At 55.9% G+C, this 18273-nt stretch overlaps 1 protein-coding gene across 4 annotated transcripts; it reads right to left on the bottom strand.

Annotated features, from left to right (window-relative positions):
• Nucleotides 1-3868: 3868 nt before the first annotated feature.
• Nucleotides 3869-17799, bottom strand: SLC9A5 (solute carrier family 9 member A5). Of its 4 annotated transcripts, none has more exons than XM_088171960.1 (16): nucleotides 17643-17798; nucleotides 12430-12732; nucleotides 11611-11774; nucleotides 11268-11346; nucleotides 10401-10578; nucleotides 10050-10270; nucleotides 9666-9868; nucleotides 9056-9145; nucleotides 8857-8927; nucleotides 8081-8210; nucleotides 7839-7927; nucleotides 7572-7698; nucleotides 7273-7443; nucleotides 6643-6757; nucleotides 6355-6486; nucleotides 3869-5979 (listed from the first exon to the last, which is right to left on the bottom strand). In XM_088171960.1, the coding sequence occupies exons 1-16, from the start codon at nucleotides 17773-17775 to the stop codon at nucleotides 5513-5515; spliced, it is 2673 nt and encodes an 890-aa protein (XP_088028086.1). In that variant the 5' UTR covers nucleotides 17776-17798; the 3' UTR covers nucleotides 3869-5512. The 4 variants fall into 4 exon arrangements, with proteins under 4 accessions (XP_088028086.1, XP_014736178.1, XP_088028088.1 ...); XM_014880692.2 differs by having other exon boundaries at nucleotides 6643-6712; XM_088171961.1 differs by having other exon boundaries at nucleotides 5748-6043; nucleotides 17643-17799.
• Nucleotides 17800-18273: the final 474 nt, after the last annotated feature.

Raw genomic sequence — 18273 nt, 5'->3', positions numbered from 1 at the left:
ATAGGTGTATCTACATGCACATATGTGGTAGAGAAGAGAATATCCTGGCCCTTGGGAGACTGGGATTTCTGAGAGAACAGGCAGGACCCAGGAAAAATCTGGAGGAGGTGATTCCTGCACAAGCCATACACAGTCCCAGCATCAGCCATGCCTACAGGAGAGGTCTCAAGGCAGATCTCAGTTCATCCAGCTGCCTGTGAGAGCCTCAGAGACCCAAAACTGCCAGGGAGCCACACACGGCGAGGCCACAGGCGGGTGCACAGCCAGAAGCCAACTTCCCCCAGCCAGTCAAGGAGCCAAAGCAATGCTTTAAATGGCTCTCCACCTTCAACAGTATGGGTTTAGCTGGGCTTCAGGAGCCAAAGCTTGTGTGCAGGCAGGGATTGCCCTGCATTGCTGTGCCAGAGGAAAGCAGAGATACAGCACAGCTGCTGCAGAGTTTGGTCACTACCAGCACCCTGTGGCCTTTCTAAGCCCTTCTTCCTGGGCTGCCCACAATCTCGGGATGACCTGTGGTCTGATGTAGACCAGACCAACTGGGCTGGTGGCCACCTCCCCAGAGTGTCCTCAGCACCCTCCCTCCCTGTCCAGCTAACCCACCAACACGTTTCATTTACCTTCAGGACAGCCTGGATGTGTGGCCACAGATGCCAGGAGAAGATGAGATGAGAGGAGCCCAGGTGGCTTCTTCAGGGATCCCTGCCTTCCGAGAGGCTATGAGGAGCAGCTATGCCTGGCTGCAGGGAAAATCACAACTCTTGCATGTGGGGTACTCATAAAATCAAAGCCATGTTGGCTTCCACTCTGGCTGTTCTGCAGAAATCCCCAGGAGCAGCAACCTCATCACGCAGTCCTCAGGGATTCCCACAGGTTTATTTGCTCCTCCAGGGAACAGCAAGGAAGTCCGAGCCACGAAGGAAGGTGTGGGTCACCCCACCCAGCTCCTGCTGACCCAAAGATCCCTCTGGTCTTGTCTGTCCTCAGCCTGTCCGCGCTGCAGCCTGTTCCTTGCACAGCAGGGCTGTAGGCAAAGCTTTCTGGGGAAAGGCACCGGGTGGCACAGCCGCTGGGGACAGTCCCCAGCCCTGCGGGGAGCCCGGGGCCGCTCAGCGCCGGCAGCCGGCGGGCACAGCCGAGGGGCTGGCTCCACTCGAGCCGGAGGGATGCAGGGCTGAGCACAGAGGCTCTCCCATCCTGGCCGCTCTGCCCTGGAACGCAGCATGGGAACCACTGCCCAGAGTGAATCTGTTCCTCATTATCCGCCCTGGCTGCCGACTGATCCCGGCTCCGTCACCGCTGCGGCACATCCCGGCCCGCTCGCATCCCTCAGCCCGGCGAATTCTGCTCAGCTTCACCAGCCAGCAGCGGGGCTGACCAGGGGCAGGGCTGGCATCCTCCTCCGGAGGGAATGCCACAGGGAAAACGGGTTGTTCCCTTCGCCAACAGGCAGAGGAGGCTCCCAGTGAAAGCAGGGAGCAGGGATGGCTGCTTCAGGTGCGAAGAGTGGGAAGGCAAATGCAGGATTCAGGGGAGGTGTTCAAGTCTGATCGTAGGTGAGATGGATGCCTGGACAAATGGACATGAGGAGGCAGGAGCAAGGAACAGACTGATGTGTCTCCAAAATATTTGTATCAGATACAATCAGACTCAACACCTCTCCTGAACTCTGCATTTGCATTCCTGCTGCTCTCCATGAAAACATGAGCATGGCCAAAGCCTCTGCCATGCTTTGTGTGAGTGAGAGGTGAGGATCTGGCTCCTATTCACTCACTTCCCACTGCTTTTGCCAGTGTAGAGCAGTGTGAAAACCTCCCAAGAGGGTGTCAAAAGTGCTCCAGAAACAGAGCAGGATCAGCAACTACACACCCTCCTGCAGTAGAGAATACAAAGATGGCAGGTTCAAGAAAATTATGATTTCTTAGACTTTGTACCTGTGAGACACAACTGGGTGCTAGCTCCAATCTGGGGCTTCCCAAAAGAATATAGATATATACATGTATGTATATATGTACACATACATATGTCAGAGAAAACTAGTTTTAAGAAGATAAGGCAGAGGGGAAAAACCAACAAGGTGGCACACAGAAAACACAGCCCAACTCTTCCCAGCAAAGCACTTGGAAGAACAAGAGGTAACAGGGACAACCTGCCCCAGTGGAAATATTTACTGAGCATAAGGAGAAATTCATTCTGTGCAAGACTGGTGTAGCTGTGGTGTGGTTCTGGGACAGAGTTGACACCTCCATCCTCAGGGGCATTCCAAATCCAGTGGGACAGGGCTCTGAGCTACCTGGTCTAGCTTTGCTACCAGCCCTGCATGGAACTGGGGTTGGACCATGGGCTTCCCAAGCCCTTTCCAGTCTGAAATTTACCTGACCCTCCAATGTGCATTGTGCAAAAGCAATGTGGTGATTTTAAGATTCACTTGTAAGATGGCCAACACCAATCCACTGCCCAAGCTCTTCCACAGAGCTGATGCCAGAGCTGCCTTACATCCCCTGCTGACTTCACAAGTTTTGGTACCACAGAAGAACTGGAGGAGCTGAGTATTGGAGAAAGCAAATGCCTGTGGAAAAAATGTGCAGGTTTAATGGCAGGCTCTAACAGAAGCCTGAGTGCCAAATGACAAGTCTGTGATAGTCTGCTCTGGGATGGGGTTACTTACAGTCACAGTCAGAGGGTTGTTCTGGGTTAGAGTCTGACAAGCAGCTCCTGTGGTTGTGCCTTACTCTGTCCTGCAGAAGCAGAAGTTTAGGCACATGTATTCGTGGTTTGGCCCACTCCTTGTGTTTTTCCACTGAAGCACTTCAGTATTTTTAGGCTGAAAGAGACGACTCTCTGCTACAGTGGAGGGATCAGAGCAGTCCTATGCAGGCAGGACACTCTAAGGTGAAATACAGAGAGTGAAGTACAAGAATAAAAACTGGCAAGGAGCCACCATCCCTGCTCACAACAAGGCCGGGGTTGAGGGTGGGAAGAAGGGGCTCCCAGCTGCTGGCATGGAGAGCCTGCACACATGTTAGCTGCTAGGCTCAGATATCTGAATGAGAGAGCAGCAACCAGCCCCAGCATTTCCTGAAGCTGTCTGCTTTCCCTCCTCTGAGGACCTGAAGGCTGCAGACCCACCTCTTCCAGGAAACAACCTGGCCCACACAGCCTGGTGCACTGCCAAGGCAATTGTGGCTGCAGGCAATGCTGGCACTCGGATCCAGCACGCAGAGCACAGCTCAGCCAGCAGCGTTGTTGGTGGGATACAAGGCAGATGGGGAATGTCACAAGGAATAAGAGCTTTCACAGGGGCCAGTGCAAAGTTAACAGGGCTAGAAGCTACATTTGACCCTGCCAAAAAGGACCAGGGGTTGATGGTGGATGCCAGATTCAATACAAGCCAAACATCTACCTTGTGAATCAAGTAAACCACATTTACTTTCCTTCAGGAAAAGTGGAGACCGTGAGATCTAGGGAAGAGCAAATGCAAAGATGCAAGGAGGCTCCTGTGACCCAGAATACCCTGAAACAGATCTCTTTAAAACATATTTTTGGCAAGGAGAGAGGACGTGGGAAGATGTGGGCCCTCAGCATGCTGGTGGCTGTGAAGCCACAGCTCAGGGCAGAAGGATCTGGTCTCTCACTGGCTGCTCCCTCTGCACAGCCTAAGATGGCTGCAGGCAAGCATCTCGTTGGAAAGAATTTCACATTTTCCACAAACTTTATGGAAAGCAGGAAATCCAGTTAGGCACATCAAGAGAGGGGGTGTTGGGGCCTCAAGTAGAGAAGAATAGAGAGGCACAGGGATATTGGTGCCTGCAAAGGAGAACCAAACCAGGATGGGCAGAGGTTCCCTGACAATACAGACCAGACCACAACATCTGCTCCAACTCCAGTTTATTGAACATTACAAAATACTCTGCATATATTTTCACATTATAACAATATCCTTGCAAATAATATATTAAGTCTTGAGTCATTTGTGGTGCCCATGGCTACAGAAAACACTGACCCAACTAGAGATTTAGTATGGCCCAATATCAGAAATCAAAACTAGAATAAGTCATACCAGAAATGCAAAACTATATAAAAATCTTTTAAAAACCTCATGCTCAACTAGTGGAACAGGTACAGAGCTGAAGGGCCTCTGCTGAGCCCTGCTGACAGGGCTGGGGGTCCCACCAGCTCACCTGCTCCACACTGGGCTCACCCACCCAGTGCATCCAAGTGTCCCCTTGGCACCTGCTGTCTCAGCACACCCATAGAGCTGGGAAAGGCAGGATTTCATCTGCTTTGGAGCATTAAAAGTCCAAGTCCCCAGTTTTCCCAAAGAGGAACAACCTCTAACCCTCCTGCTCTGCCAGTGCCCAGCCATTGTGCTCTTTTGTGTGCTGAGCAGTTCCTGGGGAGCAATTCTTGGCCCTTGGGGTCACATCAGAAATAATTCATCGTGTGGGCCACCAGCTGCCACCATCCTCTGAGGAGGGAACAGGGGTGGCTGGGATGCAAGTGTTGGGGACAGACCTTTGAAGATGCATGCTGCTCACACCCCCCATCTCCCCTGTTCCTGATGTACATTCATACCTGCTGCTCGCTCCACTCCTTGCACCATGGCCAGTCCTCCCAGCTGATGCACCCCAGGCAATAGGAAGGACTGAGACATTGGCTGAATGAACACCAAGGATGCTATGCAGGGCAGCTGCCTCCCAGTAAAGGCAGAAAGCTGAACACTGCAGCTGCTGGGAACACATCCAGGCGATGGCGTGAGGCTGGCACAGCAGGTTGGCTGTTAGAGGAGTCCCTGTGCGTTCACTAGTCCAGCTCCTGCTGGAGCCAAACCCCAGGAGCGCTGCTCCCAGTCCTGAGAAAGTCATGGCCTTGCCTCTGTGGTGCCTCCATAACCCAGGGAACACAGGGCTGTTGTGGCAAGGAGCTTATCTCTGAGCTCCTGGCTGAGCTCCATGCATGCCGTGAGGAACCAGCACTGTGGCCACCTTGAAGTCAATGGCTCAGTCACTGGGTGTGGGTGGGCTCTTGGGCACCAGAACTGCTCTCAGCCCTTTTCCCAGAGGTCTCCAACTCACAGTCAAGCTGGAGATCAGCTCATACTCTTACACCTGTGAGCAGCCACAGCCCACTTGCCAGCAACCACCACCTCAGGGCAGCACAGCCATGAGAGGATCAAGTCTGTTTGGGATCCCAGCCCTGGGAGAAACATCTCTTACCTCCCAGCTGCTGTAGGGACCAGAGAGGAAGAATGAGGTTTGGGATCTGTGCCTCCCTGGGTGGACAGGGGCTGGTACCTGCTGCCGCAGCACAAAGACCAATTATTGACCAGGTTTGCATCAGTAGGTGCATGGGCAAAGCACACCTGGAGTACAGCTCCAGGAGGAGTTCTGGGTTCTCCTGCCACTCCTGGAGTTTATGGAGGCACACAAAAGCTTTGCAATGCGAGACAGAGCAGTCAGCAGGTCATAGCCTGTCTGCAGCTCTCAGCCCCTTCCCAATCCACAGATTGGGTGTCTCAGAGGTGGCTTGCTCTGTTGAACATCAGCCACCTGGGCTCTGCAGTGGGTGGCATCCTGCCCTGCTCCTCTGTGGCCATCAAAGGCTGCAGCTCCTGCTGCTCAGGACCATCTGGGCTGCTGTCACTCTGTGACCTGCCACTCTTGGACACGTGGCTGGGGAACTGGAAGCAGGAGCTCTGCTCTGGCATCACCTGGCTGGCAGACTGGGGTTGCTCCTCCAGCACAGGGCAGGCAAATCTCCTGTGCTGAGGTCCGCTCTCGATGCCTGGGGGGGAAGCGATGCTCTCCAGGGAGGAGATGCTTTGGTTCCACGCCTTCTGCATATCCACTGGCACAATTTTGGTGGTCTCCGAGGAGACATAAACAGCCAGATCAGCCTGGTCTCCTTTCCATGGCAGCTCCTTCTCTGCCAAGGTTGGCGATGGAGGGATGATGCAGGGGCTGGGGCAGACATCCAGGCTGCCTGGAGATGCAGATGGAGGGACAGTGAGAGGGAGCTTGCACAGCTCTCAGTCTCTCCTTGGACCCTGCAAACATTGCAGAACCAACCACTACTAAATGGCCATAGAATCCTAGAATATCCTGAGTTGGAAGGGACCCACAAGGATTATGGAGTCCAATTCCTTTCCCTGTGCAGCACAACCCCAAGAATCACACTATGTGCTGGCCCAGGGATGCAGGACACAGGGAGGCTCTGCCATGCCCCCAGAGGACAGTGATTCTCCCATCCATGCTCTGCTGACTGGTTTTGCCCAGGCCAAGGCAGCTTTGCTCCACAGGCAGAGGTAGAACAAGCTACCCAATGGCAGCTGCCCCAGCATGGAGAATTGGTGCCTACCAGGAGTTGTCTTTCCCTGCAGGACCTCATCAGTGGCTCGAGCAATGAACACAATCCCCTCATCGTCCTCTTTCTCCGTCTCTGAGCTATCGCTCTCCTCCTCCTCTGAGCTGACCATCACCAGGACAGGAGCTGCAGGCAGATGGAGGTGGTTGGTTTGCTGCTAGTGCAACCCTGGGTGCTGTCATCCCACTGAGCTGGCAGTGGGCAGGCACAGCAGGTGCTCCCATCCCATGCCACCAGGTCCTCTTGACAGGACCTGCCATCCTCACCTGCCACTGGCCTTACCTGCATCCTGCCAGGGGACATTTCTGTGCGTCTTCCCGTTGGGTGCCTCTTTGGTCAGAGAGATGTTCTTCTGTGAAAGAAGAGGAACTGGCTGGGACCTGCCCTGTGCAAAGCCCTAAACCCAATAGGTGGTCCTGTGAGCCAGCCAACATTGAGCATGCAGATTTCCCACCCTGGCTACATAGCAGATGGTTTCTAGCCCTTAAGTTTTGCATCTTCATGGCCCCACAAGGAACTGCTCAGCTGCAATGGCTTCAAAAGACTCCGAACAAGAAGACACATAAGACTCAATTTGAGGTGCAGTGCCACACTTCTGAGCCTGAATCTGGACCAACATTGAGGCTGCTTTATGCTGAGTGCTCTTTTAAAATGAACCTGGGGCTCCTCCACAGCTTTGCTCAGTGAAGAGCCACCCCACAGCACTGATGGCATGCTGGGGACACACAACACCTGCATGCTCATATGCAGCATCAAGAAGACTAAGAAGAGATGAGCCACTTTCCCCTCTGGCTCTGGAGCTGCTGATGCCCTGCAGCACCTCACCTACACCCCAAAAGGATCTCTCTTACTGCATCCTGGGGTGATCAAATCTCAAGCTAGGAAAAGAAGAGGAGCTTGGGGAGGACCTGCCTTTTTCCTGCCTTTTTCCTTCAGCCTGGCCTTGCTCTTGGAGGAGCAGACATTGTGCTTTGTGGACTTGAAGGTCTCCAGACGCCTCTTCATGTTCTGCCGGAAGATTTCTTTATCTTGGCGCTCTTGTTTATCTGGAGAGATGAAGTGACGGCTGTAGCTGGCCTTGTACTGGCCGAGGGAGAGGCAAAGAGACACAGGGTGAGCAGCTGGCCCCACAGAGCATCGTCCATCCCTGCTCCTCCTGCAGGTGCTGCTCCCCTCGGGGTCAGCGCACGCCACGGCCCGGGACTGCTCACCCGCCGCCGGGGCTTGTAGAGGCTCCCTCGCAGCACGTGGTGCATGGCAGCGTCCTCCTTGTCCCGCCGGCTCCGCACCGTGTCGATCACCTGCAGGTCCAGGCACGCGCCGCTCCCGCTCTCCCTCCTGCCGGGAGATGGAGATGGACGGGCTGGGCTCCATGCCCACATTGTGCCCTGCCCTGGTGCAAGCCACCCCCAGGGAACAGGGCAGCTGTGACGTCCAAGGAGGTCATTCCAGGAGCTCAGAGGGATGGGTGTACTCACAGGAGGTTTGTGACTGATGATTCTGACATGGACGTGCGGCTGGGCATGGAGGGCAGCGCCAGCTTGGCGGCCGAGAGCACGTGGCCACCCTGGGAGGTGAGAGGACAAGGCTGGCATCAGGACAGCAAGGACCCAGCTGGGATGGGCAGGTCCCCACTGCCCAGCCAGAGGGTGCACATGTGGCCATACATGAGGGGAACCTCTCCTGCCAGGGCCATCCTGGACACCGCTACAGCTGGTACCTGATCGACAAAGCTGATAGCATCACGGATGTTCAGCTTGTAGTAAACATCCCAGATCTCATCCCGCAGCCTGTAGGCAGATTTCCGCATCAGGAGCTGGCTCAGGTATTTCTTGTCAAACTGCTCCCACCTGCCATGAGATGAAGACACGGGCAGTTTAGCTCCTATAGGGTACCACGGCAAGGGATACCTACCCACACAAGGCTGAGTGTCCCAAGTATGGCGAAGGGAGGCTGGGCACGCAGGACCTGGCTGTGCACACGGTCAGGGGGAGCAGGAGGGGAGGGGACATGGTCACCCTTCAGCCTGCCCAAGGGGAAGCCAGACACCACCGGGTCTTTGAGAGGCAGTGGGAGTAGGATAGGGGCCACCCTGCTGGAGCACTTCCCCTGCAGGAAACAGGCTTTTTGCATCCTTTTCCTGTCCTTGTGCTGCAGATAAACACTGCCTAGGCAGGAACAGGGCTGTTCCCTCCTCAGTGCCCTGTGCAGTTCCATCCATGAGGAGGCAGAGAGCCATTGCCACCAACATGGACACCCCAAGTTCTGACCTTGGCGAGCAATACCAGCTCCACAGCATCCCCAGCCACACCTGCCTGACCTCTCTCTGCCAGATGGTACCTATCCAGACTCATGGACAGACATACAAGCTTCCTGGTCCTGCTGCCCTGCCCACAGCAGGGGTGTCCTCCTGTGAGAACCCCAAAACGTCCCTGTGGCTGGCATGTGTCTCCCATTCACTAAGAGTCAGCAGAGGATCCTGTCTAAGACACTCACTTGTCCCGCCAGTAGTGGTAGCCATGGTGCCCCACGATGTCCTCCACTGCTGCCAGAATGTGGTCAAAGGCCTTGAGTGAGGGGAAGAGGGTGAGTGGTGACAAGGCTGTGGGTGCCCTGGGGATGCCAAGGTCATACATGGCCCTTGCCCAGCCCCACACGTGAGGGGAGCCAGGCAGCCGCTGGCACTATCACCTACGTGCTCATGCAGCTCCTCGTTCAGCGTGGGTTTGTGGTGATCACTGCGCTTCACCTTCAGCCACGTCACCAGGGGTTTGATGGTGAGGCCCTAGAATGGCAGGAGAAGGCAAGGGAAAGACTGGGAGGGCGAGAGGGTGCATGGCTGGGGCATGGGGAGCAGAAGCAGCACGAAGTGACTGGGGACAGTGGCTGTGGCAGCCATGCATGCCCCTACCAACCTGACCTCTGTGCCATGGTGCACACCCCCAGTCACCCTTCCCCTAGACTCATATTCATCCTCCCTGTGGCTTCCCTTCCCAGGGTGCTGAATGCCAGAGCTGGGGCCCATCAGCAGCTTTGTAAAGAGAGCAGCTTGGACAAGCATGCACTCCTGGAGCTCCTGGAGCCAGTCCCAGAACAAAATGCCAGTGGGAAAAGAACGTGGGCCATGGCCCAACCATCATAACAGTCCCCATTGCAGTTCTGCACACCTGCTGATGGATGGGGTGCCAGAAAGCATTGAGGACCAAAGGTCACTTGAAAAAATATACTTTCCCAAAGCACATGTCCCCAGGCCAGTTCTGGGGCAAGAAATCGGCACTGGAGGGGGGCACAGCGCCCATCCTCACCTGCACAATGACAGTGAAGAACACCACCACGATGGTCGTTGCCACAAAGTAGTCCTTGGCTTTCACCTTTTCCCTGTCCAGCAAGATGACCAGGGCGAAGGCCACGGCCCCACGGAGGCCACCATAGGACATGACCACCTGGTCAATCCTGTCCAGGGGGATGAGGCGGAAGCGGTTGAGCACAAATGTCTGGAGAACAACACCTGGGGAAGAAGGAGGAGAGCCTGGAATGCTGTGAGAACCCTGCCTGCTCCAGGAGACAGCACAAACTCCCAGCCAGGATCCATGGTTGGACTTGTGCCCCAACCTTTCCTGGGCAATATCCCTTTTTGGCATGAAAAGGGCTGTGTGCTACTGGCCACATACACAGCAGGACAGACTGACCCACAGCTCTGAAGAGCAGGATAAAGAACAGGGTGCCCAGCACCAGTGCTGTGTCCCATGTCCACTTGGAGGTATCCACAGCCGAGATGCCCAGAAACATGAAGATGATGGTCTCTGAGCTGCTGGCCAGTGTCTTCATGGTGTACTTGACTGTGGTGCGGGATTTCTGGGATATGTTGGCTTCCACGTACTTCTTGCAGCAGATCCCACAGAAGGTGACTCTGCAGAGGGGCAGAAGGAGCTGGCATGGCCCTATGGCGGGATGAGGAGCGGGTCTACTCACTGCCTCTTGCTGCTCAGCAGTGCAACCCCAATTTCCTGGGTTCCCCTGGGGGACACCCCGGTACTCACGCCAGGATGGCAGAGAGTGAGACCATCTCAGCAGCCAGGTACGCGACGTAGGCCAGGAGGAAGACGAAGAGCGGCTCGATGATGCGCACGCGCTTGGTGAACCGCGTGATCAGCGCCAGCAGGAAGGCAAAGAGCAGCCCCACGGCTGTGCCCCCCAGGCTCACCAGGAAGAAGGAGGCTGGTGGGAGGAGAAGTCTCATTTGAATCATGAGCAAGTGAGCCCAGCTCCTGTGCCCCACAGCCATGCCATGGTGGGCTGGCCAAGAGCCATGTTCACACCCAGGTCCCCTCCAAAGCATCCCATGAAGCACAAAGCTTTGGATGATCCCAAAGCATCCCCTGGAGCACCTCTGCTGTGGGTACTGGCTGATAGAGTTTGGGTTGTTCAGCCTGGAGAAGACTCTGGGGGAACCTCAGAAGCCCTTCCAGTACCTAAAGGATACTCCAAAAGAGCTGGCGAGGGGCTTTTGACATTGACATGGAGTGACAGGTCAAGGGGGAATGGCTTCAAACTGACAGAGGGCAGGATTAGATTGGGTATTAGGGAAAAAAGTCATCCCTGTGAGGGTGGTGAGGCCTGGCACAGACTGGATGTGCCATCCCTGGAAGTGTTCAAGACCTGAGCAACCTGGTCTAGTGGAAAGTGTCCCTGCCCATGGCACAGGGGATTGGAACAAGATGGTCTTTAAGGTCCCTTCCGGCCCAAACAATTCTGCAGTTCTGTGCTGATGGCTGGCATGTGACACATGGAGATGACAGAGCTGAGGTGCTCAGTGCCCACCCTACAGGAGAGTGGCTCCTGTGCTTGCCCTGCTCCACTTCCACAATAGAGGAAGATGTAGAGGGGCTGGTGTGGCAATTACTCACCTACCCCCTTCATGTAGTCTGTGGCGTGGATGTGCGCTGGGCCCAGCTCCACAAAAGAGTTGAAGACCTTGTACAGCACCTGCAGGCAAGGCAAATCCCTTGAGAAATGCAGGACAGGAAGGATCCTGTGGAAGAGGCATCTTCCACCCCAAACCTGTCAGGTAACAGCTCATTTCAGCAGGTACAGTCTCCCATGGCCAGGAGAGAAGAAAGGCTAAGAGAGAATGGCATGGGTCTGCCCCCAGCTCACGGATGTCACCTGCATCCTCTGCTCATCCTGGGGAATTCCAGCACCTTGGACCATGTAGGGCTCAACATTAGAGTCCCCCAAGCTGCAACTCACCACAGTGACAGCATCATTCAGGAGAGACTCGCCAAACACAATGATGAAGAGGGTCTCATTAACGTGGACCTCTTCAAAGACAGCCAGGACTGCCACAGGGTCCACAGCTGAAATCAGGCTGCCAAAGAGCAGGAAATCCATCAGCCCAGCTTCAACACCTGGATCTGTTAGGAAAGAAGGACCAAGGTCAGGCAAACCAGCCACCCCAGCGCCCCTCTCACCAGGCAGAAACAAGCCTGTCCCTCATCTGATCCCAGTGACTTGACTTCAGCATCTCAACTGGGAATGCAGTGGGATGAGCCCAAAAGTGTTCCCAGACCTCTGAGATGCCCCTAGAAAAGTGGGACTCAGTGCATTCTTGCTGCAACATGAAAGGAGCATGAGGGACGTCCCTGTTAGCACCCAGGTGCATCACTGCTCCTCCAGGAGGTACCACTAAATGTGGCTCAGTAGCCCCACCTCAGGTCCAGGCATCGAGTGGCTCCTCAGGGCTCAGGAGAGCCCGAAACACAGCCCAGGCCAGCCAGTGGCTCCAGCCAAGGACAGGGAACACGGCAGCAAGCCAGCAAAGCTAGCCAAGGTCAGCAGACAAAAATAGCAAAGACATGAGTCAGCTCAGTGCCAAGCAGGGCTCGTCTGTCCTGCACACTTGACCGTCCTGCCGGAGCACCATTCCCAGGATGTCAGGACCCTGCTCGGGCTGTAATTCCTAGGAATCCACAGCAGGGAGAGGCAGTGGGCTGTGAAACCGAGGGCGCTTTGCACCTCCAACCTATTTGTCAGGGATGTGGTCCAAGCTGGGCAGCCCTGCACACCCACCCATGAGCCCGGCCCGGTGCAGTCCCCAGAGCGCGGTGCCGGTGGCAAAGGAGTTCCAGAGCGTGCCCACCACGGCGTAGGTGAGGATGGCACCAATGTTGTCAAAGAACAGCCGGCTGGGCATGAAGTACCCCGAGTCCAGGACAATTGGGGGCAGAAGGAAGAGGAAGAACATGTTGGGCTCCAGCTGGTACTCAGCTTTCTTTGCCACGGCCAACACGATGCCCCCCAGGCCCAGGCCCAGCAGGATGAGCAGGCAGCTCTCCGGGACAACAGATGTCACTTTCCTCGACAGGTGGAAAACTAGAAAAAGAAGATGAATGAAAGCATTAGCCAAACAGGCACATGGACAGAGTATCCCAAATCCACAGGCTTCACAGAAGGGATGGGTGATATATGATGGATAGGAGGAGAACAAGGGAGCACCTATGGAAAGGCTGCTTCATGGCTACATGTGCACAAAAGACCTTCCAGCTACCTGCCAGGTCAGGATTTCAGGTCCCTGACTCTTTAGGATTTCCCTCTCCCTCTCACTGTCTAATAAGCCAATCAGTCAGGCATTTTACTTTTCTTGGCTTCTGGTATCTGCACTTAAAGGTTTAAAGCAGGCAGCGAGCACGTTCACAGTGTCACGAGCACTGCTGGCTGCTGTTCAAGTGAAGAAATCCTGGTACACCAGGACATGTTACCCCACTCAGAGACAAGGATGCTCAGCCCTGGTGCCAGGGTGACCTTGTTTGCATCTGTCTGAGCAAGCAGCCAGAGCAGCATGCAAACCACTGCAGCACAAGCCATGCCCCAGCACAATCTCCCTCAGCGCCAGCTAACCTACCTGCATGCAAAAACACAGGCACTGAGGAGCTGCAGATTTAGAGATGCTTGGAATAATCACTTTATCCCATGCAAGGTTTGGGCCAAATCTTAAGCTGCCATGAAACAGGATGTATTTTCTAAAGCAAGCAGAGGATGCCCTGGTATTCATCCATCAGTAATGTGGCAGTGAGCCTGTGCTCAGGCACAAGCCAGCAGGATGCCACACCAGCCAGCACAGGGAATTCATTCCTCCAGGCACCCTTGTCCCCCACGTCAGGGTGTGCTGTGTAATCCCAAATCAGTCCAGCTTCCAGGCAGGCAACCCCCCTGGGGGTTTCCTCCTTCCTAGCACAAGGTGCTGTATTTTTGCTGCCCCTCCAAAAGGGCATTGCTTGGGGAAAGGCTGTTGAGGGTCACAGTGATTTTGTCCCCCCATCACTGAGTTCTGCCATCACTTGTGACATCCAGACCAGCTCTATCACATGAATTAAATCTCCTGGGGAGTGGGTTCCTCCAAGCACTTTGAGAGCCACCTCTTTGTACACCCAGCAGGTACAAGACACACCAGGGGAGGCTCTGAGCCATTACTTGTCTGCAAGCTCAGCCCTGCTGCCAACCCCAAAACCCAGTCCCTAAAGCCCTTTAGCTGGACTAAAGCTACCCATTGCTTGTGCCAAGCTACCCCTCCAGAAGGAAAGTTGTGCTATAGTCATGCACCAACCCTGGGTCACTCAGCTGCTTCCCTCCTTGGAACCCCAATGGACAGCCCATAATATCTGCCTAGCCCAGGGTGCTGTCTCCAGTGGTGTAGACCTGGAGAGGAGCCCAGAAGCAGGCAGTACTTCGTCAGTTGGTTTCCATGTCTCTGTGCCCTTATCATATTCCTCTGAACCTGTCCTGGTCCTGCTCTATCTTTCTGGGAGAGAAGTGCCCCTGAGATGTGGACAGCCAGAGAACTGAGGTTGTGGCCTCCTGATGTTCTTCTTTTTTCCTGTCCCAGCACCTCTTAGGTGATTTTCTTTCCTTTACCACAGCTGAGCTCTGAATTAGAAAAGATAATTCAATGACAAAAATCTGGTTCACAACCAGAGGCAACACCTTAGAGCCCACCACCCAATGGGCAGGCTAAGGGCCACTTTTCCTTTAGCTGAGGACCTCAAGACGTTGCTGCTTGGCACAGTAAGCCCCACCCATGCCCCAGCACTGGCTCTCTGCCATAATACAGCAGGAGCACTGCTGCAGCTGGCAGGGGCAGAGCAGTGAGCACAGGGGCAGCATGATCTGCAGCTCCAACACCAAGCACCTCAATAGGAAAGAGCACCCAGGCCAAGCCTCTGCCTTAGCTCTGCCACTGAACACCCCAGCCACAGAGCCTGGGGCAGCCCCCTCAGCCCCAGCCACCTCTGCTCACTGCTATGGGCTGCAATACAGCCCTGGAGGCTGTGGTGATATGGACGCTACAGCCCTCCAAGCAGCCCCACAGCCTGAGGAGAAGCTGGCTGGGCTTCATCCAGGCCAAATTCCTGTTAAATGACCACACAAGTCACTGCAGAGCCCTGTTCACCCCACACAAGCTGCCTTCACCGCTGGACGAATGGTGCTCACTCAGCGCCTGCAGCAGGCTGTGAAGCCGCTTCCCACCCACGGGAACAAAGCTCTGAAGTTTTCAAGAAGGGAACGAGGCGTCCAGCCCCTTTCTGCATTCTCAGGAACATTGCCAAGATCCCTGTTCTCTGCTTTGCCAACCCATCTGCATTTCCCATGCTGTGGAGCTATGTCCTGGCTGGCTGGAGGGACCCAGGAGAGCGTGCAGGGATGCTGTGAGGACGTGGGTCCTGGCTGTCATCCACCATGGAAGTGTTCAAGGCCAGGTGGGATGGGGCTTTGAGCAACCTGGTCTAGTGGAAGGTGTCTCTGTCCATGGAAGGGCAGTTGGAAAAAGATAATCTCTCAAGTTCCTTCCAACTCAAACCACTCTATGGTTTTATGATTGTTTTCATCAAGCCAGAAACGTGGTCAAATAAAGGAGAAGAATCAATGGGAAGGATCATGCTTGTCCAAAAATCCCCTAGCTGATGGGGAAAGCTGCCCCCTCCCCAGGAAATGGCAGCACACAGCTCTCTGTGTCACAGAGAGCAGCCAGTGGGGACAGACAGAACAAGCTCTAATTTTATACACACTAGTCAAGGATTTCAGCACTAAAGGTTCCCACAGCAACAGTAACTTAGCCACATGTGAATTAACTTCAGAGACATAATCCATACTCAGGCATCCATAATAAAGGATTTGCCATTGAGATAACTCAGAAACCTGCTCTGTTCCTGCAGAGCAGAAATAGCAGAACACCTAAACCAAGACATGAGCAGCTGGAGACAGAGGCCATGGTGCGAGGAAAGATGCTTGCAACCCATGGCAATTCTGCTGCATAGAAAAACATCTGTCTGCTGGCAAACTCTTACCCGTGGGGCAGCTATGTGAAAGGAGAATGTTTGGGGCAATGCTCATCACTTCTGTGTTCCCCACATCCTGTGCTCTGACTGTGGATGGAAAAGGCAGCAAGGCCCGGATGATGCCTCGCTGTGCAGGAAGGCAACACCCAAGCCAGTTTTTCCCTGCCCCGGGTGTTTGTTGGCTTGGGTCACCCCAGCATCGTGACTGCCTCTGAGAACAGAGCCCACAGTGTCATTTCCCCATCACCCAGGCGTGGGGCCGCTTCCTCCCCTGCAGTCACAGGGCTGTGAGCTGGCAGCCCAGCGCCACAACCACAACGGATCCTCATGCCAGCCTATGCCCAGTGCCCACGGCTGACACAGCTGGCGCTGCCCTCTCCACTCCCCAAAATCCTTCACCTCTGCTTCATCTCCTCTGTGGACTCCTGTGCACCCTGGGGACTGCACATGCCATCTCTGGGGACACCCATGGCAGGGTGCTGCCTCCAGGTCTGGGTGTCGCTATTGGCTCCAGGCTCTGAGTATCCATTGGACCCACCGGATCCACTACTGGCAGCTTGAAGCTATCAGCCATCAAGGTTGTGTCTCACAGACAGAAAACAAGAGTGGCCATCAGCCTCAGGCCTGGAAGAATGTGGCAGATCTGGGGGTTTGGGAATGATCCCAGCTCAGGCCCCCCTGCACCCACCCGCACAAAATCCAGGATGGCTGAGGGCAGCATGTCAATGGAAACCTGCACAGGAGCAGCTCCGGGGAGAGGTCGGAGAGAAGAAAACAGCCAGGGAAGGGAATTTTCTCTCTGATCTTCTGCAGGTAGGAGGGACGCACTCGGCAGCTGGAGGTGGCACAGCTACAGCAGAGTGTTGTATTTTTAAACTCATGATACCTTTTAATGCATTCCTCGCGAGGCTTTAGGTCTGTCTTGCGAGAAGGTAAGGAAGGAGAGGAACGGAAGATCCACAAGGATGCCTGGGACAGGAAGAGGCCAGCTGGTGGTCTCAGCTGTAGCTGTCCCCTGTGTAATGAGTGCTGCTGCACATCCCTGGCTGATCAGAGATTCTCCTGCCTAACTCTGAACCCACATTTCTTGATCCAACTTGAAACTACGAGGGTGTCTGTGCCCCCACCACAGGGGCTGTGCCCACAGTGGGAGAAAATCTGGCTCAAGGTCATAATCTCATCCCCTGGGCCCAGCACAGCAGGCAGGGGCACTGAGGGGAACCAGCCCTCTGGGTATCCCTGCTTACCACCCATGCACGGGTGTCCCCTCCCCAGCACTCTGGATGCTGGTGGGGAGCCCAGCCCTGCACAGCTCACACACATCCTCATTGTGCCTTCCCACGCAGCCTCTCACAGCAGAGCCTCCCCCGGCTGCGTGGTCCTGTGCCGAGGAGCACAAGAATCCAAGGCTAATCTAGAGTGACCCACCGGAGGAGACTGCAGGCACCTGCCAACCCCAGGCTGCTGGGGGCACGTCCTGCCTGGCACTGCCACCACCGAGCCTTTCCCCGGGGCTGTGGGGGAACAATGGCTTCCTGACCTGCCAATGGCAGGTGCTGTGCCAGCCTTTGGGAATGCGGGACATCCTTTGGGGCTGCTCTTCTCATGAACCATCCATCCTCTGTGCCCACCCATCTATCCATCCATCCCTCGCAGGAAAAAACAGCCCGGGCCCCCACCTTTTCCTTCGGGTGGTACCTTCACCCCGTCGCCGCACATCATCCCACGGCAGGGCACGGAGGACGTGGGGTGGTCCCCGACCTCCGCAACCCAGCTGAGAGTGGTGACCAGACGGATTTGTCCCCATGACCCGTGTCCCGGCGTGAGGTGACACCCCTCGTCCTGGGTGCCCCTGCGCCCGCCGGTGATGCCGCATCCCCCCTGCCTGCCCGGGGGTGGGCACGGCTGCTCCCGAGGCACCGGAGCGGGTGGGGACATGGGGACACTCACCGATCTTGGCTAGGCTGGCTACCAGGATCCAGGCGGCCACCAGGCAGGGCGCCTGCACCTCCCGCCACTGCCACCGCAGCAGCTCGGCTCCCGCCGGGGCGGCGGGGCCGGGGGAGGCCGCCGGGGGCTGCATGGCCCCGCCGCTCCCGCCGCTCCGCTGCGCCGCGGTCCCGGTGCCGGTGCCGGTGCCGGTGCCGGCCCCCGCCCGCGTCACGCGCACGTGGGGATGCGCCGGGACGGCCCCCGAGCCCCGCCCCGCCCGGCACCGGCCCGCCCCTGAGCTCGGCACCCCCGGTACCGCCCCAGGCCTTAGCGCCTGCCCCGGACCCCAGCGCCCCCCTACTTACCTCTTGCATACCCCCCTCCATCCCAGCTCATCCGCACCCTCCCGGAGCCCCCTGCCCCACGCTAGTCCCCTGTCCCCGTCTCAGTCCTCTCTGCAACTGTCCCGGTGCATCACCCTAGTCCTCCATGCCCTCCCCCCGTGTCTCTGCTTTGCCTGAGTCTCCCCTTAGTCCTCACGCACCCACCAAATTCCCAGTCTTCCTTCACACTCAATCCCCTTCCCAGCTAGTCCCTTCCCAGCTGAAACCATCCACCCCTGCACCAGGTGCTGCCTGAACACCAGCCT

Source organism: Sturnus vulgaris, chromosome 12, assembly GCF_052056855.1.
Source record: "Sturnus vulgaris isolate bStuVul1 chromosome 12, bStuVul1.hap1, whole genome shotgun sequence".
NCBI classification, from domain to species: domain Eukaryota; kingdom Metazoa; phylum Chordata; class Aves; order Passeriformes; family Sturnidae; genus Sturnus; species Sturnus vulgaris.
Note: the sequence above shows the minus strand (reverse complement) of the source record. Positions and strands in the feature narration are given on the sequence as shown.